This window comes from Acanthaster planci, linkage group LG10, assembly GCF_054643075.1.
Source record: "Acanthaster planci isolate LZ-2023a linkage group LG10, COTS_SCS, whole genome shotgun sequence".
Taxonomy (NCBI): domain Eukaryota; kingdom Metazoa; phylum Echinodermata; class Asteroidea; order Valvatida; family Acanthasteridae; genus Acanthaster; species Acanthaster planci.
In genome coordinates, this window is record NC_141786.1 from 18,466,693 (window position 1) to 18,489,582 (window position 22,890).

At 40.8% G+C, this 22,890-nt stretch overlaps 2 protein-coding genes across 5 annotated transcripts in view; both read left to right on the top strand.

Moving 5' to 3' along the window:
* The window catches only part of LOC110989465 (uncharacterized), a 58,198-nt gene that overhangs the window by 3,139 nt on the left and 32,169 nt on the right, over positions 1-22,890 (top strand). For all 3 annotated transcript variants that reach the window (XR_015426597.1, XM_087141889.1, XM_022253859.2), the window contains exons 2-3: positions 1,931-2,183; positions 4,074-4,166. Coding sequence is in view for 2 of the 3 variants with exons in the window: in XM_087141889.1 (XP_086998015.1) it covers positions 1,952-2,183; positions 4,074-4,166 (325 nt within the window). In the remaining variant the exon portion in view is untranslated. The remainder of the gene's footprint in view (positions 1-1,930; positions 2,184-4,073; positions 4,167-22,890) is intronic.
* LOC110989448 (uncharacterized) lies at positions 11,673-20,175 on the top strand. Of its 2 annotated transcripts, none has more exons than XM_087141886.1 (5): positions 11,673-11,931; positions 13,290-13,527; positions 15,067-15,159; positions 16,229-16,366; positions 17,513-20,175. In XM_087141886.1, exons 2-5 carry the CDS (start codon positions 13,311-13,313, stop codon positions 19,615-19,617), a joined length of 2,553 nt encoding a protein of 850 aa, XP_086998012.1. In that variant the 5' UTR covers positions 11,673-11,931; positions 13,290-13,310; the 3' UTR covers positions 19,618-20,175. The 2 variants fall into 2 exon arrangements, with proteins under 2 accessions (XP_086998012.1, XP_086998011.1); XM_087141885.1 differs by having other exon boundaries at positions 11,674-11,924.

Sequence of the window (22,890 nt, forward strand, 5' to 3'; positions counted from 1 at the left end):
CCCAAGATGGAATTCAGACCAAAAAGAATCCTGTAAAGCCCCAAATCCTATTATCACCATCCTGTTATCTGAACAAAATGTAAGTAGATGGCAGCTGAGGTGCACATCACAACTTGGAGGCTGGTCAGCCTTAAATAAACTTTATTTGGAGACAAAACCAGGGGCCAATTTCATAGAGTTGCTTAAGCACAAAATTTGCTCAAGTGTGAAAAACCTTACTTAAAAAACAAAGGTTACCGGCTTCAAAATCTCTGTGTAATTGCTAACCAAAACACAGCTACCGGTACATGTACATGTAAATACATTTACATACTGTATATGTACGATCCCAAAATAATATACACCTCATCGAGTTTTGGCTGGTTACCTGATTTATCAAGCAAGGTTTTCTTGCACTTTTAAAAGCAAATTTTGTACTTAAACAGCTCTATGAAATTGGCCCCTGATCCCTAAAAGAAAGAATGCCTTCGTAGAAAGGGGACTTACACGTATTTCCCAAGTGTGCCTAAACAAGAAAAAAGGCTTTAATTAATTTTTTCCATTCATTTGGTACATGTATAGTAAGTTTCAGTGATTTTTATGAGTTTTGTTCAAATTGAATATCAAGCATTCTTGGGCATTGGCAAAGTTTTCCTTTAAGGTAAAATAGCCACATTAGTTGCTTTCGATCCAACTACATGTATGCCCAGCGTAAGCGTCTCCCTCAATCTGCTCCTGCCTCCACCAGTATTCTCAGCAATTTTCGGTGTGCCTTTCTGCTGCAATATCCAGCTTTTTTTGCCATCTTTCTGCTGCATTTGCCCAATGTCATCTGGTCTTCAGGGAGACAGAGGCATGAACAGGCAGTCTAAGTGATGATCCCACACTTCAACCTCCCTAAATTGACTGTCCTATTTTTACAGCAGATGCTTTCTAAGAGGCAACCAGAAAGCCTGTTCCACCTGTCATTTGTGGAGCCGCCCGGTAACACTGTTATATTGATATTCAGACAAATTGTTATGATGCAGTCTTTTTCTAATCCTTCATTTCCCATTACAGATTCCTGCTTGTATAAGTTGTAATCCTAGAAGAAAACAGTATCATTTGGGGGGAAACAGTAGCTTATGGTGCTTTCTTCTGCTGAATCTACTGGTAATTACGTCACTGATTGTATCCTCAGAGCAATGGTAGGATCCACAAGCCTGCATGTAAAGAAACTTCCTATTTTGGGAGACATTTGCCCCTGTGGGGGAATGATTTTAGAGACTTCTCCAAGTTTAGGAACTGTCTCCAAGTTGTGATGTGCACCACAACTGGTGGGGTTCAAAGATGAAGCCCTGGTAACATACTGTAGTAGGGTTTACTCCGAGGTAACAGATTTTAAAGAACAGTGTTCTAAAACCCCTCACCTCCAGTCAATGGTTGTTATGGTAACAGAGGATGATATTCAGCATTGGATCCAAAACATTTTCAAAATAAAATGTGCATGGATAATTCCAGAAATTTTTTAGGGGTCTGTTTTTTGTGTCCTTGTCACATCTGACATATGATTTTGTAAACTTAAGAACACATTTTCTAATTTCAGTGAGTGATGAATTGATGAAAATTATCTGCCAAACAAATAGTAATAGTTTGAAATCAATTCTGGTAATACATGTACAGTTGTATTTCCATGTCAAATAACTAAGGTCAAATGTAACAAGGACACAAAAATGTCAAACATTGGACCCCTCATTTCTGAAATTACCCACATACAGAAAACGTCCTTTGAGAATTTTTTTACAGAAATACATGTACCGTACATATCCAATGTAGTCTTGAAAATCCATCCACAGTCTGGGGAAAATCTGCCACATGTTTCTAAAACAGAGATCTCACTGTAAAACAAAAGACACTGTTTCCACTCACCACAAGATTATAGATTTTTGAATTTTATTTGTTTTCATTTCAGTTTGGATGACTGCTGAGCACAATGGAGATACCACATCAATCTAGTGAGAGGACTTCCTCCTTGCCAAAAATGGCACATGCCATCCCTGCCATTTCTCAGTCGGAAAAGTACGCCCTGGCATTTCAGCTGGTGAGACAGCTGATTGAGGTACAACCAGTGATGTTTGAGAAGAGAATCGCAGTGCTGCGCAGCATCAAGGAGGCCTGGCAGAAGAACAAAATGGTTGTCATAGTAACAGATGAGGAAAGTGCTGGTAAGATGTTGAAAATGAAAGCTGCAAATCCATCACAAGTCAGCCAGTTTAAACCCAGTCACAAGCTACAGTGCATTAAAGTTTCACAGAAATTGAAAGCACATGGAGTTCTCTTGAGGTATTTTAAAATAACAGTAAATACATAATCATTTCAAAGACATTATAAATTTAATGTTTACCCCAATAATTGTGACCCCAAAATGAATAAAAAGATCCTGCATTTCTCACGAAAAGTCCCCTTTTGGCCGTTCGCACTGCCAGGCTGATTGGATGACGTCATTACCAGAACACTTTCATGTACAGCTTCCATGTACAGTGTGCATGTCCAGTACATAGCGCACAGCACATGCAGTATCATACGCTTGCAATAGACCACGTTGTGTTTGATGTCGCATGGCCTACAGGCAAACACCGTCTCAGTTCAAGGTAGAAATTACAAGACCCAGTCCTATCGTGTATTTCTTGAACTGAGACAGAGTTTGCCTGTTGGCGTAGTTACATCCAACACAGCGTGGTCTACTGCAAGTGTGCGCTCTGCAAATGTACACTGCATACATGCATCATGCTGGCGATGACATCATCCAATCAGCCTTGGAGTATGAACGGTCAGAAGGGGTTTTTTTTGTGGGCAGGAGAAACACAGGATCTTTTTATTCATCTTGGGGTCACAATTAATGGAGTAAACATTAAATTGAGGATGGTTTTGAAAAGGTTACGTATTTATTGCTATTTTAAAATACTTCATGTGAAAGAAATGCTTTCAGTTTCTGTTTACCATTCAAGATGAAGCGTGGCAGAAGCATTAACCCAGTTCGAGTCCCACCCGAGTAAGCTTGTGACTTTTTTGGCAAGCTCTCGGACAAGCACTGAGCATACAGTGTTTATTAATATACATGTATACGTTGGGTAAAGGCAAAACCTGTTATATAAATTAAGCATTAACCCATTGTCAAATTTCACTTTATTACTGGTCTTCTGAAATGATACACATGTACACTTATGATGATGGAGAAGGTTAACAGAACGCTGCCCATAAATGCACTTGAAATAAACTTGCATACATGTGCACGTACTTGAAGATAAAACTCACCAGAGTCCTTCTAAATGAATGGTAAATGACTGCATGTCATTTGTAGGAATGCTATTGTTCGTGTGTAATCTCTGCTTGATAGAAAATAATTATTGCAGTGCGAGTGTTCCGGGGGGGGGGTAATTTTTTCCTCCCATTTAGGGTCACTGAGAAAAGTGCTTTTTGCGAATGACATGTACTTAAATTTCAGAGACTACCTTTGTCTAGCTTTTTATATAGCACTACACTGATGTTATGCATCACTGTAAAACATGATAAGTAATCATTCAATCAGATGATGTAATGCAGGCCCAGTGAAATACCACTATCTTCCAGGTGGTCTTAAACGTTTGCAAATGACTGTATTTTTATTTGATTGGCAGGTAATTTGCAGCACATATTCAATCTTGGAAATCAAAACAATGAGTTCAAAACATTAAAAAATCAGACGTCAGACGTAACGGGGACAGGGAAAATTGGACCCCAATTTGTAGAATGCCCCAAATGCACATGACATACATTTACAAGTATACTGTACACTGTCTTCCAATCAAATGGGATTTGAATAGTAATCGGGTTTGTTATGTTGGATAGCTTTGAGTAAATGGCTCACATCACCTCTACAGTGACCCTTGTACACACAGAAAGACTGAATTGTTGCCTGTCTGCAATACATGCAGATGATTGTAGGCAGGGTTTTCTTTTATCATTTACATAATAGTTCACAGCAGTGTTAGGAATGAAATGACAGGTGCAGTATTACTTAAAACTTCCAGTTCCTCAATTGATATTCAGTTTTTAACATTTTGCTTGACTTCTAGCAAGTTGCAAAGCTGTTGGAGCATGGCTTCCTCTCAACACTACCGTCAAGCAAGAATCACACCAGCCTGATGAAATCCACATGCTCAGAATTGGTAAGATTCACTTGATACATTTACCAGTAAAAACAAAGAAAGGCCAAAAGATTCAAGAAATGAGAATTCTTGGAATCTGCCTTTTATTCTGAATTTTGTCATAACAGTGCCCTTTGTAATGAGGAGAACTGTTGAAAGTTTTGTTTCATCACACAGAAGGCAGATAGATGATAGACTTTGGACAAAATATAGGAGTAATTATTAAGCTGAATGCAAATGAGAGAATGAGGCAAATGCGGAAGATCAAGTCTTCTACAAATATGTCTTATTACAGCATTTGAGTTTTACATGTGTAAGCCAGAAATGAAATTGCCGTTTAGTAATTTCACCACTGTGCTGCACTAAAGCCTTTGCTGAATGTTTGAGTAGTTTCGATTGCTTATCAAATATTACCATCCTTTTCCTTCAGAAACATCCCTTACAATAATAAACTCCCCAAAGTTCCTTTTGTTAAATAAACCATCATTCCCTTAGTAATGAAAAAGAATAAACAGTTTATGTACGAGAACTCGCCCATATCTAAAGTCACCAAAGACCAGCTATAAGATCCCTCTCCTATTAATTACAAAGAAACAGAAATACATTTGTGACCCACTCGGAAAAAAGGAGTAATAAGTCATGCAATGCCAAAACATGTTATGGCCTGTTCTATTTGGAGAGGGCGAAGTTTCTTCAAAATGGGATTTTGTGCTTTTTCCTAAAATAGCTTCTATAACATTCATATTTTCAGAATTTGTGACTACCAACACGGATACTGATAAATATTGATAAAAAACTGATCATTCAGTAGGAAACCCTACATAGCATTGTGTTTCCAAGTGCTACACTTTATGAGCTTTTCTCGAAAAGTGCTTTTATTGAATCCGAAAATGTGGCTATACGGATGTCCATATATCTCCAGAGTGCAGCGCACAACAGGTGTCATTCATACATGTATATTAAACTGTAGCTTTTGATGTACAGACTCAAGCCATACCAAAAACCGGTATCCTGAATCTGGCGACTTATTACCCATTTTCCTAGAGCCAGTCACATTTCCATTTCGGAAATAAAATTGCAGTCCACCATCCTTACAAATTACCCCTCTGCCTCCTTCCCCTTCTTGATACACCTGTCATTCCCAGTGGGATTGGAGTGTGTGATGGTTTTCCAACACTTGGACCTCATGGAGAATAAAGTTATGTTGATGGAAGGGCAAAACCTAGCATATAAAACTAAAAATTTGTTGGAAAACTGAAGTTGTTTCCTTTTTCATGTTTTGAATCCGTCTCAAATTATGCAGGTAGCGAGTTAGACAAATGCAGGCTCTTTGATAAGATAGGAAATTACAGAGCCTTAGTGAGGATCAAGAAAATCAACCCATCAGAAATTACAGGCCTTCAGTGTTCACCAGAGGAAGGGGCTAAAATGAATCCCTCATCATGGCAGAAGAAGGGTACTGCAGTAGAGGAAGGTCATTTTGAGACTGGAAGTTCATTTGAGGATGACACAGCTGATGAAGGAGATGTCACCCTGGACACCTGTCGGGACGATAGGATGAGAGGCGGTCACAGTGATACTGAGGAAACCATGGAAGGCAGGGGTACCAGTAGAATTTTAAGATCCAGTAAATCCAGACGCGGTGGTAGCAGTGAGCCAGCGACCTTTGATTGCAGTAGGTGCAAGCGAGCTTTTCACTTTGGGGAGTTTTCCGCTGACCGGCCTTTCCAATGCCCACACTGTCAGCAGAGGGCAAGCCGAACTCAGACGGAAATTTGGACTCCCCCACCAACTCTGGGAAATGCAGCTGATTTGCCCAGCACTGTGGCCTTGACAAAGTCAGACAGGCCATTTCCATGTTCAAAGTGCCCCAAAATATTCCAGCAGAGGGACAATTTGACAGAGCACATCAGAAGCCACAACAGAGATAAATATAGGCCTTTCCGTTGCTACATGTGTGGCAAAAAATTTTTCACCCCCAGTACTCTGAAGTCACACATCCAAAAGTTCCATCGGAGAAAGCTCACCCCCAAAACCAGTGTTATATCTGCACAGCCCCTCAAACATGTCAGGAAAAACTTGATTTCAACCAAAAACACACCCATGTCTGAAATGGTCCAGATGTCTGAAGCAGGTGTTGCAAAAGAGAGTGAAACAGACCATCATCACCCCTGCAGCTCAAAGACACCGGAGACTGTTCCACGTTCCAAGCAGTTTTTTCTTCAGAAAGAGCATAATGATGCCAACAGTCCAGCTGGTCACTCCAAATCGGAGAAGAGCCAGCACGCACCTGTAATGAAAGACATCCACAAAAAGTACATATACAAACGACTCCGTGTAAGCAAGACAATCCAAACTGGCTTCCAGTGCAAGTTGTGTCGCCGAGTTCTGTGGACGTTTCAAAGTTTAAAGACCCATCATCAAGCATGTCATAAATGCACCATATGCTCCAAGGTTGTGTCTAACATCGGTAAACACATGCACAGTCACAGTAACAAGAGACCTTTTCATTGCCCTGAGTGTTCGATGCGGTTCAAGCAGCCGGCAAACCTCAGAAGGCACTGGGTCACTGTCCATCATAAAAACTTGTTCAAATGCCATCACTGCGTCAGGGTCTTTCTACATCTTGGTGCTTTGAGACAGCATGAGGAGCATTCCCATCTGGGGATGGAACAAAGAAGCAGCGAGGAGGACCCTTCAGAAGCAGCCGCAATGAACGCTAGTCATCGGTGTCCATACTGCCCCAAGACCTTCACCCTGAAAAGGAGCCTGGTGGATCACATCGCCGCACACACCAATAACAGAGTGTGGGTCTGTAAATTCTGTGACAAGCCATTTAGGTTCAGGGCCACGATGAAAAAGCATGAGAGAACTCACAGTGAATTTACAGCTTTAAACAGTTGTGCCGAGAGCAATGTCTTCTCAACTAACACTGCAAAGGGGAAATTCTCTGAAAAGTCACCACAACGATTGGATAAGGGATTGGCTATCATGAAGTCACATGTGCCAAGCCATGGTTGTGTTGATACCGGTACAGCTGCTCCAGTCTCCGTTGCTTCATACGGAAGCCGTTCCTCTGGGACCGGACTGGAGCTTTGCTGTCGAGTCTGTGGAATGTATCTTTCCTCCCGTTTTCGTCTCGAGAAACACGAGAAGCTCCACACAACGAGGCAGTCCCTCTCCTGTCATATCTGCAGAACGCTGTATTTTTCCAATGGGCACGTGATGTCGGATCTTTGCAAACACATGAGACCAAAATTCGAGAGGCCCAGGAAGAAAGCCAGGACAGCGGAAAACAACTTCGTAGTAGCCTAGTGGAGCATGAGAGAGTTCACTCAAGAGATGAGAGACCATTTTGATGTAACATTTGCTACGCTTTTTTCCCAACAAAATCTGCCTGATAGAGTCATCAGACTGATGAACATAGATCACATTCTGGAAACAGGACCACTGAAGTAACTTTTAGCCGAGGCCCGTAAATGTATGTTGCTGAAACGTTGAGCTCTCTTCATGCAGTAGGTTTGATTGAAAGCCTTTAGGATAATGTGCCTGATACTACCCATGTCAGGGAATCTGCATGCATCAGCCATATCCTTGAATTATGCCATACAAGTCTCATGCTCTGCATCAAGTCCTAAACACATCTATGTAGCCATAATGACACCGAGCTTAAGGTCAGCCTTACCAATACACATCACCTTATGGGTGAAAATGCCAGTCGCATGCTGCAGCCAGACTGCGGAACCATCTAGCTCAAATACATGCACCGTCTCATGAAAGGGTTCACACAGTGCATTTGTTTCTTTAAGTACACATTTGTGTCTTGCATGCTGCTTCTTTCTTTCCTATATACATTGTATTTTGCTGGCCTCATGCAACTCTGCTTGATAGAGGGATTTCACATTAGCACCGTCTGCGCATAACCGACACAGTACATGTACATTCAGTATCTGGTTTGTAAGTGTGACGTCACTTCAGTTTCAACCGCGCCCAGTGCACATGCCGATGCACGACCATCGCATGCATGTTATTTCACGGTAAATCATCGTTATTTTTTTATTTCACGTGTCAAGTCATCCTGAAAGACTCTTCCACAAAAATGTGCAGCCTGAAAAGTCTTAATTTAACATACATGTACCTGTATGTACATGTATTTGACTTGACTCCTTATTTTCAATCGTCTGATCTTATTAAGAATTGAAGCCGACACATACATGTACATGTACGGCCTCGTTTTCAAACGTGGAAGTACGCAGATCAATGCGTATTGGTATCCCTCTATTGAGTAATTGTGCAAGTGCATGGCAATCAACAAGCTTGTGTCAAAATCAGGCACGTTTCTTTCAGACGCTGCTTTTATTTTAATCAGTTGATTAAATTGGAGTCAGTAAATCTTGAAAATGGACACACAAAATGATCAATATGCCTTGGCTTTGATATTTGAGTTCCAGACAAACAATGTAAATTTTAAGTTGGAGACAATTTCACATTTTAAGCGTACCAGTAGGGTCGCATCAAGAGATTTCCAAATGCAATTTGCTGAAAATCACCCTTGTCCCAGTTTGTATGTCATGTACATGTAATTGTACATTTACAATTCTTCCTTGTTTTGACATAATTGTACCACATCGCCATTGTTTTCAATTAGAAAATTTTGGTTTTCATGATTTTAATTGAAATATATCTGTAACATGAATGTGTTTTCCCCTGATTTGGTATCACAGCGCCAGGAGAACTTTGTGTATAAATATTCATGAATTGTGTTGATCAAGATAGATATAAATATTCATGAATTGTGTTGATCAAGATAGTTATAAATATTCATGAATCATGTTGATCAAGATAGATATAAATATTCATGAATCGTGTTGATCAAGATAGTTCCCACCATGCGCTGTCCGTAAACATCGTATAGATTTCAAGAACTGCTGACATTTTCCTTGCTTCTAAAGCATATCTGACGACTTGAAAAAAGTTAGCATCCTATTGTCGGGTTCAACAACAATTTTCATGTATTGTAGCTACATATACTGTACATGTATAGGGTTGGTATTTTTATACAGTGTACAGAATGGTAATATTTTTTAATTAAAAATTGTGAATTTGCAATATTCTGACATAGTTTAGGCACGACAACAATCGTGTAATTTTTTTAATATTTCTTCTTTAAACTGACTCATTCTTCAGGTTCAAGCAGATGGCATTAAATCTCCTTCTGCCAATTTTCAATTTTAACCAGAAACTTAAAAGCCGGTTGGCAGTAATTGTATTAGTGTTGAAGCTGCTGAAACATGCACACTGTGTGCAGACTAGAGCTGGGAAAAAGCTGAAGCAGAAGGAAATGGTGGTCGTGTTTGCTGCCACCAAGTGTCTTTGCAGTCTTGTACAGTCCATAATCTAAACTACCTCACTGAGATCTGTATTCTACTTGTTGAGATCCTAACATTTGTTTTAAGAGGGCAGTACAGGAAAAATGTTGAGTATATCTACATTGTGAGATAATTCTGAGATGGTGACATTCTGAAGTGGTTTACAAGTGGTTCTCAAACATTTCTTTACTGGGTTTGCCAAGCTATTTAACAAGAATATTGTGTTAGTATCTCGATGGATTTATTTCAGAATGTAGATTACCTACTGCCAGGAGTCCAGAGAGCACAGTTATTTCAGGATATTGGTCATTTCAAGATGATCGTAAATTTTTCCAAATTGCCATTTTGTAAGTAATAAATCCCATTATAGTCATCCTTTCATCATTCTGAGGCAACAGGGATCTCAACAGTGTGTAAGAATTTTAAAGAACATTAGTCGTTCTAAATTCTAAAACGATGTATCTATAGGTCTTCCGCATAATTCCTCCGTACGTTTTTAAGCAGCGTACATGAAATTTGCCTGTATTTTTTATATTCGGTGATTAGCAGGTTATAGTTGTTTCATGATAGTACATGAACTTCATTTCTAATTAGTTTTGCTATTTTTTAAAGGGTCTTAGTACTTTTAAGGGTTTTGTGATTATGGCAGTTTACACCTTCTTGAGCACAATGTTGATATTCTGGGTAAAAACTGCAATATTTTTAATACATATGCTGTGCTCAGACAGTACTAGTAGATTTTAATAATTATATCCCTAGATGTTTTATCTCATCTTCCTCGTTGATTTTCCGTTGTTTGAGTACATGTTCAACCCTTGCTGTGAAATGTTTTCAGTGGGTTTGCAATTAAAACAAAAGTACCTGTCAAATTAGTTTACAAGTGGCTGAGATATTTCATCGCCTGGACCCTTAAAAAAATAATAGCATGTCGAAAGAGACACTTTTCGATTTCCCCCGAGAATATCATTTTTATGGAAGGGGAGAAACATAGAAACATGATAAACAAACCATTGCTCCCAAAGCGTAATAAGTAATTAATGTAAAATTACAATTTCACAAAGAAGGTTAAAGAATTGGACATCTGAAGAGCTGGGCTTTTAGCCAAGTTGCTGATGGCTGATTGATTTTTTTTTTGGGGGGGGGTTATTTAGAATTCCAATCCGCGGTAATTGGACAGATTGTGAACAATCAATGATTTAATTAATAGTGTACATTTCCCCATTCGCGCTGAAGAAAATGGCCATTTGGCTGAGAATTTTCCTTTGACTGTTGGAGAGGGCTAATGCGCCCTCGCCGGCCGTAATGTTGTAAAAGTGATCACAATGACCAATACAAGTAAAAAGGCCATTATTTGCCCGACTTTGTTTCTGATGGACGGCAAAGCATCAAGTTCAGCATAATGCGGGGCATATTTTTCCTTGATATATTCTTCATTCTCTCCTTGATCGGTTCTTTGCTCTTTTTCCTTGTCAAGTTTTTTTTCATGATAAAATTTCCAACATGTGGGCCAGGATTTGCAATTGATGCCCAAGGCCCAATGTAATAAACCGAACGTTATTCGGAGAAAACATAACTTATAAATTAAAAAAAGAAAAGAAAAAAAAATTTCTCTTGACATCGAGGCCAGGAATGTGGCAACAAGGGATTATATCGATCTTCGGCCGAACTTCTTGCCGAGGACTTGCAGTCAGTTAATCATACATAGCTAACACAGCCAACGGGGGAAGGAAGCCATCATTTCCAATGTATCTCCAGAAAGTGGCGATGTTCATGTCCTTCCTAAATCTGTTTCCCCCACCTTTTTTGTTTTGTTCTTTAAATTTGCTGGAGGTTTTTGCTTTTTCTTTTTAACTTCACGTAAATCCGAAGGCGGGGATGTTAATTAACCCGGCCCACTTGACCGGATGATGGGATATTTCATGCTCCCCCGCCCTCACTTTTTTATACTGAGAAAAAAACACAGCAGACTGTGAATTATTTTTCGTACTTGTAAACATTACCAAAATTTATCCAACAGGACTCAAATAGAGTGAACAATTATTTTTTTTAAGTAATACGTCTTTTTATGTGAGGTCCGGTTCCTCAAGAGTTGATCGATGTCTCTGTACTACACAGCGCCCTCAATAGGTGAGTTGTACGTATGCGCGATATGCAGAATATGACCTTGAACCTTTGGCTGCATCCGGCCGACGAATCTCTTATCTAGAGCTAGGTCTAGGACTTCGCTCTATTGGAAATGCGTGGAGACACGCAGACGATAGACCTAGCCGTAGCCCTGGAAGCCCGTTTCGGACACGGCCTTTGAAGCTCGTTAAGTTTAGAGTTACCGCGCAAAGAGTGTGGGTGTAGTGCAAGTAGGGCCTACCGTTCCTTTCACGGCCTAGTTTTGCTGAATAGTGTTCATCTAAAGGTAACGGGTGTGTGTTTTGTTTCAGGAATCTTTGTGCCCCTTGCATGTCTAATCAATTAAGTACGTGTTTTTAGGAACACGTTTAACTTGGACAATAGGGCTTTGCCTTTGGACCCATTTCGTCATGTTTGTTATTGACATGATTGAAGTGGCCGGTGAGGCAGGCTTTATCAAAATTCATGCAGCATTGCACAATTTGCAGGTCAACATGTCATTTATGTATATTTTGGAAGAGTTCCATGTACGGACGCCAAACCCTATGATTCATAAGTATGAGATTGGTCCGAAAAAAAAAGTGTTTTCTGTTAATTGTTGATAGGCCTACGACAGCAAAAAGTCCAACCAGGGCTAATGTAGGCCTAGGCCTACTCTTCCTGCCTGGACCCCAAGTGGGGAAGAGTTCCACATAACAGATGCCACATATTGACATAAGCCTTGTTGCGGATGAGTGATTTTACACAACGGTTTGCGGTCAAAAGGCATTGGAGGAAGAAAAAAGGGGGCAATATTTTATTGTTAGCTCCTTTTTCTTTCCCAGGATGCCTTTTGACTGCCGGGCAAAATCACTCACGCATCAGCAATAAGGCTTATTCCCTTCTTTACCAAGACTACAGACATTGTCAGTTACCAGTTTACTTTAATGTGCATGAGTGTTTTGGGCAACATGTGCTTATAAATGTTACTGTTTGACTAGAAGGCTGGTTCCATGGCTACTTCTACATGTGTGTACTGGAGCATTGTCATTGGAAATTCATATTGACATGGTGGAATTCAGACTGAGTAGGCTACAATTTCAGACTATTTCCCTGAAAAACAAACAAAAAAAATCAGGAAGAATGTCTTAAATGCTGCATCCACTCTTTTCATCACCCATGATCTCATTAAAGGTTAGTCCCTGCTCAAATTTTTAAATGCCGTGAATCATGTTTTGTATTTTCTTAGAAAATACTTCAAAAATGCCCCTTATCCCTCCATAGACTTTGTGTACAACCAACAGATACATGTACTGGAATAGGTAGAGGCCCCAGAACCACAGATCCCTAAAAACAAATATCCTGAAATTTAACTGACAATTTGATTTTAACTAATTTAAGGAAGATGTTGGGATTTTGGCATGGGCAAATTACATGTATACCTAATTTCAACTTGCCAGCATGGCCTGGTCTGAATCCATTATAATGTATATATACCACTGACCTACAGGCTCACAATGACAGAATCCAGTAATTACGGTAGGCCTACAGTTTTAGGTCGGCCTATTGGTTTATTGACCAAATCAGGGCAAAATATACATTTTGTGAAAGAAACGACTAAATCTGCAAAAAAAACATCTGATCAAAATTTCAATTTTACATAAAATTTCAGTTTGGATAACTCTTGGGCACCATGGAGGAATCGGTTTTGTCCACAATGACCAACAGCAACCATGCCAATGCATCGTTGACGCAGTCAGACAGGTATGCCATCGCATTTCAGCTGGTCACCCAGCTGGTTGAGGCACCACCTGAGGCTTTCGCCAAGAGAATTGCCGTCCTGCGCAACATTAAGGAGGCCTGGGAGAACAGGAAGGAAGTTGTCATGGTAACAGAGGAGGAAAACTTTGGTAGGTTTACTAGCACACGAACATGTACTTGGCATGATGCTGTCTAAGTGAGTAGGCCTATTGGAGGCAATTAAACTTTTTCAAACCAAGAGAGGAGTAGTGGATGGAACGTTTATAAAAGGTTCGACCATGACCTTTGGCATGACACATTTAAGATGTGCATCTAAATGTGGACGATTCTCAGTACAGTGTACAGGTGTATCACCAACAATGGCCACAGAGAGGCCATTTTTCACAGTGCATTGTGGGAAATGGTTGACAAATTTTAATCTCCCGCTCAGGCTGCTTGTGGCAAACTTGAATATTTTTTTCCAATATTTGCCTGTCCAGGTAGAACATCTCATTATTTTTTGTGAGGCGGGAGAATGGTGTTTCACTGTGTTTTTAATATACATGCACTCCCGTACCTGATCCTGTTTACTCGCTGTACACAAACAGCGCCCTCAAGTGTTACTGTGTGTTCCAGAACGTGGTGAATATATCAGGTGAGCTCTTTCCGAATCTGCATGACTGAAGCCACTCCCACAGTGTCGCGATACATGTCTGGGTGTACCACACTTGTAAAGTACATGAGCCTTAAAACCTGATAATCCTGTTCCATAAATGGTCATTTTTTGTCAGCCGCAAATTGGGAACATGACTCTATTGTGAATCCTCCATATTAAGTGTTTGTTCGGCGCCCGAACAGGGCACTGGGAAGGGCTGATGGCCCTGCACAGATTTTAGTGAAGGAAATATGTCACACGGTGTCACAGCTAACGGCGCGCAGAGCATTGTGGGTACATTTCTGCCAGGCGCGCGAGCTCTCTCAATGCAGTACACAAGCGGCAGTTATCAATTTAATATTTTTTTTCTTCCGCATTGCTGAAAATATTCTCACTCCACTTTATTCGTTCATCCAAAACTGATCGAGATATAACCAATGATTTGAAATATAGTGCCAAAATACACGTGATAAGTGATAATTTATGGGAAGATACATGTGAACTACCACACCGAGATTGTTCCAAGATCATGTTCTTATTCTAGCGAAGACTTTGCTCGTGTCAAAGCATTGCCATTGGCGAACCAAAACATCTAAATATATGTAACGCTCGCTAACAGGAAGTGCTAACCTTCGCTGTCACATGTCGTGCAAAATGTAGCCAATCACGGTGCAAAGCGATCAGCCCTTCCCAGCAGCAACGAGTAAACCTCAAGTGTTGTTGGCTGAGAGGGTATGAACAACGGAGGGCATGTTTATTGTTACGTGTATTGCAGAGCAGAAGCAGTCCTTAACAGAGAATGTACAAAAGTAAATGCAATTAGTGCAGGCTTGACAAGTCTCCACCCATTTGACAATGTACCGTAGTCTTTGTATTTGCACAAGTCTGTTCCACAACCTCCGAGCAGCTGTCGATGTTTTTTTCCACTTCAACTCGGGAAGGATCTATTGCAATAAAACTGCATCTGGTGGAATTTCGGTCCCATTACCAAATCCACAGCAAATTTGATTGAATCACCTTATTTGATAAATCAATAATTTGTCTTCTTTTGTAGTGTCTTACAAAGCATTACCAGAACGTGAAGAACTTCCAACCCCTGTCAGCCTCATCAAACAAGAATTAAATGAACCAGCAGTGCTAGGATCTGGTAAGATTTTGTCGCTTCCTTAATTTTGTTTCTTGTCCTTTTTAGACAAAAAGAACTTTCCAAACCCCAAGCCCTCTGTCATGAAATACAGGAACCGGTACATACATGTATAGAGGACTGTCCAAATATGAACACAGTGCCAGTCATACACAAACACACAAATATTCAAATCAAAAAAATAATTTTGATCTAACAAAAGAAACTCTTTCAATGAGAGATGTGATGGTCTTGCTCCCTTCTCATGAACACCCAGACTGGTTGCCGTTTATATTAGCTTTTGTTGTGCACCGGTCTGCAGCTTTGGAAAGAGGAGCCAGACCGGTGTGTAATGAACACATCCATGACTTTATTTCCCTCCAGGGATATCAATCTACTCAAAAAAGCAGAACAGTATCTACACATTTGGAAACTGAACGTGGGATTTGGTCAAAAAAAGAAAGAACAGAGACAGAATTAGAAATGTTGGCAATGGTCATCGGGCTTGACTCTGCGTGTACATACTATGAAAGGAGTGTGTACATCAAAGACCATCATGCATCCCTAACTATAGTCCCCATTCCCTGTGATACATAAAAATGAGGCCTTTCAATTGTTTGGACATTAATTTGATATTGGCCCTAATGTTCTTGTAAACAATGTATAATTTCAATCGAATGATCTCAAGAAGGGGCAAAACGCACATGTATGTCAATGTTTTCATTGACCATGCACAAACACTTAGCACTATGTTCATCCATGTATTTTAACAAAGTGCCAACAACTGAAGTAAAACCACTCCTCCTTCCCTGTTAACATCCTGGTCAACAAAATTGTGTGAACTGGACTCTGTTTTGCCAAAATCCTAGATCCTTGGCCCAATTTCGCCCAATGAGTCGTGTGTACTCTTGCAGAAACATTTGCTAACCTTAAGCGCGCCATGTCACGGTGGTGCTTGTACTTAGGCCGGCTCACCTACATTTCAAAGAACAAAGAAAAGCAAGATTTAAATGAAGTAAAGTCCAGTGTGTGTGAAGAAGAAAATAGACATTGTTAAATATGTGTCTTTCTTTTCGTTTTGGCCGTACTGTAGACCTGGTGGTTGGTGACAGGTGGTCTCCAGGAGCAATGGCGGGCAACACGGATGGGACGCTGACTGAGGACAGAGCTTCGTTAGATGGGAGCATTGACGAGAACAGAAGTTTGTTAGATGGGAGCATTGACAAGACTGGTGAGAAGGTTATCCTCCAATCAACCCTTTAAGCTGAAAAAAAAATTTTGGTAGCCATTGGCTCCTAATGGGGGAAAATCTAGGCGCCAGCACTTTCATGAAAGATTACTAATTAGTTGGCCCCTAAAGGGAAACTTTCCCATACCGTTTAAACCTGTAAACAACCTACCCTTTCCATGGTGCCATTAAAAACTGTATACACAACAAACTATGTACATGTAAATACATGTAGTTGACACAAATTTCCGATGATGAATTTATGGTACGTTTATGCCTTTGATGTGACCGAGCAGTACAGTGTCCTGAAAATTAGATAACAATTTACAGGCGTCATTTTTAGTAAAAGTGAACACCAGATTGCGTCAATCAAAACGTCCAACCTCTCAAACGGGGAGTTCTGTATACATGGAAATGTTTTGGATAATCTGTAAACTGATTTGGAACTTTTTTCATTTAAACATGTAGACAACCCTCCCTTAACCCTAACCTTCCCCAACCACGCAGAATTAAACAGTCGTAAAGTATTTCATTCTGTGGGGATAGGTCTGGTAGGCCCATAACAGCTGCTTTTGCATTGGGTTTGGCATACCTCAGAAAAACAAAGTCCAACAGCCTCTGTGCACAAAGTCCCATATGGGTGTTTAACTTTGTGTGAATGGGGAAGGTTAGGGCCAGCAACCCTTGGGGGTTAGGGTTAAAGGGTTACAGAAATAGAAAACATTTAGTTCTCGTGAAGTAGTTCAACATAACAATAACTTATATGTAACCATTTCAAAAACATCATAAATTTAATGTTTATCCCATTAATTGTGACCGCAAAATAAATAAAAATATCCTGTGTTTCCCCGCCAACAAAAATCCCCTTTTGGCCATTTGCGCTCCCAGGCTGAGTGGATGACGTCAGTGCCAGAACGACGTACAGTGTTCATGCATTGCAATGTTTCAACATTATTAAGCATTTTTGCTCAGAATTGTATCTTAGCACACTTGTGTGAAGTGCACGTCTATCGTCATATCAAGTCCTGAAACAAAAATTATTGTTTTGTTTTTTTACAAAGTACACCTGAACACTGCTTGTATGCAAGGCTGTGAAGATGATGACTGTTTTTCGGAGAGTCATGCTGCTTTTTTTTTTTCATTTTGCAGTGGTCTCAGAATACACAAGAAGCAACCTGGATGAAGACACCTTATTTGAAAAACTGGGAAGTTTGCGAGCGGAAGTGAGCCTCCAGAAAATCAATCACGGCGACGGAGCATTCTCCACACAAGCAGGTGAGGTGGATTCTACAATAAGAGAGGAGGAGGATTTTGAGGTGGCTGAGAATGACCTCAAGGCCGAAAGGCACCTTGAGGAGGATCTGGCTTTGAATATGGATGATAGTCCTGATGACTATCATGTTAATGTGATGAGAGATCGTCACGGTGAAGTTGAGAACACCATGGAAGGTATACGTACCAGCACTCCACCGCGCTCCCCTCAAAAGCGACGCTCATCAGTAGGTATTGGCAGGGGACGAGCATTATTAAATGACCTTGCGACTATAAACAAGACAGCTCAGCCCAGAGGCAAGGCCTCGTCAATGTCAAAGAGGCCTTTTCCGTGTCCAATTTGCCCTAAAAGGTTCAAACAGAAGAGTCATTTGAACGAGCACGTTAGAAGGCATACTCAGGATAGGCGCTTCCCCTGCTTGGTATGTAGCAAGAGATTCTTCACTGCTCGTGAAATGAGGATGCATAATCAGAACATCCATGTCAGAAGGGCTGCCACTGAAACCAGTCCTGCATCCAACCTCAAGTCTGGTCATCCATCGCCAGGGAGGGAACCGAACTCCAACACGACAGCAGTCAGATCTCAGAAGGTAAACAAATGGCAACAATCTCTCTCTGAGATGCCATCTACCAGCCAGCACAAGCCTGGAACCAGAGCAGCCAAGGAGGGCCGAATAAAGCCTGTGAGCATTTCCGAGTCCCCCAGGTTGAGCCCAGAAATGAAGCAGTCCTTTTCATGTGAGGTTTGCAAGTTCAGATTTGCAACCAAGTCAGCACTAACCACTCACATGATGAAAGGCCACTTCATGTGTCAAATCTGTGGTATAGTGTGTCTGAGTAGAAAGAACCTCCTCAACCATCAGAAGGTACATGCTGGCAAAGATGCACAGGATCCCCCTAAATCGGCTGTTAAGCGTGCCCCCGCACTTGCGACCAGGGTCATCCGCAAAAAGTATGAGCGACTCCGAGTTAATAAGAAAGTCAAGGGGGGCTTCCAGTGCACAGTTTGTCACCAAGTTCTACGGACCGCTCAGGCACTCGCAACCCATCAAGAATCTCACACATGTAAGGTGTGCTCCAAGGTGGTGTCATCCATCAGTCTCCACATGCGCGTTCACACTGATGAGAGGCCGTTTGAGTGCCCCCAGTGCTCGGTGCAGTTTAAACAGAGGGCGCACCTCAAGTACCATTGGATGACCATCCACCACCGAGATGTCTACGAGTGCCATCATTGCATCAGGTTTTTTCTGGATCCAGAGGAGCTGAAAGACCATGAGCTGAAGCATAACAAGGCAGTTGTCAAGCCCAAGTATTTCTGCCGAGTCTGCGGGAGAGGTCTGTCCTCTCCTGGTCATCTTGCGAAGCACGAGAGGTTACACTCCAAGAAGAAGCCACTGTCTTGTGTGCCAACACATCCTAAGAAAGGACAGAAACCTGTGGGCACAAAGAAGGTTAAAACCTTCCGATGTCAGTACTGTACGAAAAAACTCAGATGTAAAAGCCACTTGGAGGAGCATGAGAGGATCCATACCGGAGAGAAGCCCTTCCAGTGTGACATCTGTGGTGTTTACTTCAGGACGTTGTCTTCCTGCAAAAGTCACATTAGAGGTGTTCATAAGCAGCAGCTACCGGCTGGTTGCGGGATCAATGATGTGATCAGGAGCCAAGATCACAGAGTGGCCAAAACGTCAGGCCAGGGTTCCCGAATGGCCAGTCCCATCAGAGCCCCTATGAGTGAAGCGCCCAGATCAGACGAGGCTGAGGCAGAGTCCATTCCCTGGGAGCCACTGTTCAAGTGTCACTTCTGCGACAAGACAAGTCTCCGCCAGACCTGTATCATTCAGCATGAGAGGCAACACACAGGAGAGAGGCCATTTTCCTGCAGATGCGGCAAGGCATTTCCGGCTGCATCTACTTTGAAGAAGCACCAGCGTGATCATTGCACTCTTGCAAAGGAAGGAAACCGATTTCTCTCGGGCTGAAGCTAAACAGGCTCTGTCAAACCTATGTCACCAGTTATAGCCGTGCACTGAAGCAAGTCAAGTGCACAGGTACTGTACATGTACATATACGGTATACATGTACTTAATTTTTACTCTGTCAATATGGATTGTAAGGGGAAACTGGAAGATACATGTACCTTCCGTCGTTCATTCCCCCTTTGCTCAGTTGCTATGCCAACACATTTAGACATAGCATCAGCTTGCTAGGATTAGACTATTTTAGCAAATGTTAGTCTGTGCTCTGCAACTGAAAGGTGCACAGCACCAATCAAATGTACAGTAAAGTTAGCAGTAAAAGTGATACAAAATCGTAACTTGTTTGATTTGAAAGTTAGGATAGTGGATGAGTCATTTGTTAGTGATCACAAGAATTAGTTGATGAGGATTCTGAAAAGTAACAGATGTGTTTTGGACAGTCTGCATTCTGTCGATGGACAGAGCATACTGTCCAAAACGTCGAGCACTCCTGTTCTTTCCAGAACTCCAGTCATTCTGATAAAAGAAGTTAGATGGTTAATTGGTTCTTAAGAATTAAACATGTTTTGGTGGAATAATTTTGAACTGAGCTTTGTACGCCCTTTGTAATGATCAGCTGGGTAATGGTGTTTAGTAAACTAAAATCTTTCAATCTAATTAATCTTGTTGTGGCCTGATAACATTTCCAACCGTAAAAAAATTCCTTTTAAACAGCCTAATATTTTTGATAACGCTGTATGTGTTTTGTAATTGTGATTTTCTAGGATGTACATATAAATTGTACCATACATGCCATCAGTCTTCCCCCTGTATGGCACCATATTGGACTTAATTATTCTTTTCTCTAAAATTGTGGATACTTTATTAGCTTTTTTTTTTAATTATGGGTGTAAATGCATTGCGGCCAAAGGTGTTGGAATTATTGAGAATGAAATGTCCGTTCATTTTGTATTTTCTTCAAAAATTCCCGGAAATTAACTTTTCCAAGATGGCACAGGTTTGGTCTTGATTTGAGTCTATGATTCTACATAGCTGTACATATCTGTTTTTTTCCAAATTTATAAGTGTATTTTTTTATCATGTGTTTAATTATTTTAGCCTACTATTTGTCAGTTGAAAAACTGTTTAAGAAGAGATTTCTTTGTACAAAAGGTAAGGCCACCATGTTGTGCATGATTAGCTAAAGTTCCTTGTAAACTGAAAGACTCTTATAAGAACTTACTGTAGCATTAATGCAAGTATGTCCCCCTTCAAGCATAGAGGGAGGAGAGGTTGGGCTATTTCGGCAGTGTTTCATAAAACAAGATCGTTTGAGAGCATCGAACATGTGATCACGCCACGCCAGCTTGACAGTACTATACATCCAGTCATCGCATACGGCTGCGCCGATGTTGTGGATTGGCCAATGATGGGACTTTCTTCATTTGGGGCACGTTGAGATATCCAACTTGTTTATTCAAAGAAATCTCTTTTTTACAGTGCTAAGCACAGAGAGGTACTGAAAACTGGTTTATTTAACTTGATTTATTAGGACATGTAAATGTTGCAGGTGCGGTCAACGTGGATTTGTGTCGCTCATGGGATGGCACAGTGTTTTCAGTCTGTATAATAAGAATTTATCGATCCCGCTACTGCCCTGCCCATTCGGGACTCTGAAAAAATTGCTTGGAGGAAATTCTTAAACCTTGCAAGCGGTAATGAGAACTAGTGTTGTAGTTGTCCAAGATTTGGTTTCTGCAACCCAGTTTTGAGATGTTCGGGTGAATTTCTGGCTCACTTGAATATGAGAAAAGGTTGTGTAAACTACAATTTGAGATGGAAAAGCTAAGACTCGAAATTGATGTTTAAACCCAAAACCTTTTAAGGTTGGCAAGGCAGGAGCTTGGAAGCTAGTGTCTTACTCTCACTGGCAGTGATATTTGACCCAGGCAATTTTAACAGTGGAATTAAGGACAAGGGGTTTGAAATTGTCAATGATAAGCCTGTGTACATAGCGGAATAATATGGCATTACTGTTAATTAATGGCTAGCCTGTGTGTGCATGCACACTACTCAAATAAGTTAAGGACTACTTTTTTTTCTTAACTTGCATTTTTTTCCCAAGCAGTGAGTGGGGTGTAGTTTTTTTTATTTTTTGTTTGTCTAGATGGTGTTCTCATTGGAATAAAAAACAATTTAAAAGTATGCAATGATGCAAGAGGCAATCAGCAGTAAACTATCCCATAAAAAAGTATACACAAAATAGAACGTGGTCCTTAACTTGTTTGTGTTGTATAACTAGCTTCATGTAATGGCCTGGTACTGATGACGTGAATATACATGTACCGTAGCTGACTGACGGATGAATTGTCTTCTTTGACCTGTGTTCAATCCGTTTAGAAACTTCAGTACCTTTGTACAAGTAGCTCGCATGGGTATCTTAGAATCATTTTGTGCTCCGAGGGCGACAGTCCGTGGTTTTATTTTCAGACACATGTAGAGGCTAGGCCTGGAATCTTCCCGGTGGCATTCTTTTGGACCTTAAATGTTGAAAACGGTGACAAAAAGTGGTGGTGAGTAATTTTTGGAGAACTCTCATGACAAAATAAAGTCTACCCAAGCCACATGACTCTCCAAAGGTTGAAAACAGGAGGAAACAAGCCCAGTTCTCTACAACAGCAAGAGGTCATCCGAGTGTTATTGTTTCTATGGTATTAATCTACACATGGATGATTTGTAATTAACAAATGTAATTTGAATTTCTGTGAGCCATGTTGTGATTCGTTTTAAGGCGGTTTAACTTTAAAATACTCGAAAAGTTGAATGTTCCTGCGCACAATGAAGAGGTAAGATTGAGGTTGACTGTAAGGTTTTAGGTGGAATGGATCGCGCCATTTGTTATTTTTATTTTGGTCATGGTTTTATTTCTGATAAAATGTCTCAATAAATACATGTATCACCTACAAGTTCACACTTTTGGTGGGAAGAGAGCATTCTGTTTTCCGAGTAGCTTGACTTGCTGATGATCATGCCCGCGGGGAGAAAAGTTTGTCGTTTTATCTTTATGCCCGGCATTAACATTCAATAAGGAACATTGTCTGGGACTTTTATGAGTTGATTATGTTCTTCCAAAGTTGATAAGTGCCAGCCTGGGGGCCTTATTGGATTTCATCTGGCATTGCAATTATCTGCCTTTCCTTTCACAGCAAAGGTTAACCCTCGTCTGTTCATTCGACAACAAACTTTTTAAATTGGTATTCCGTGGTGTGTATCTGTCAGGGCTGGCAATATTTCCAT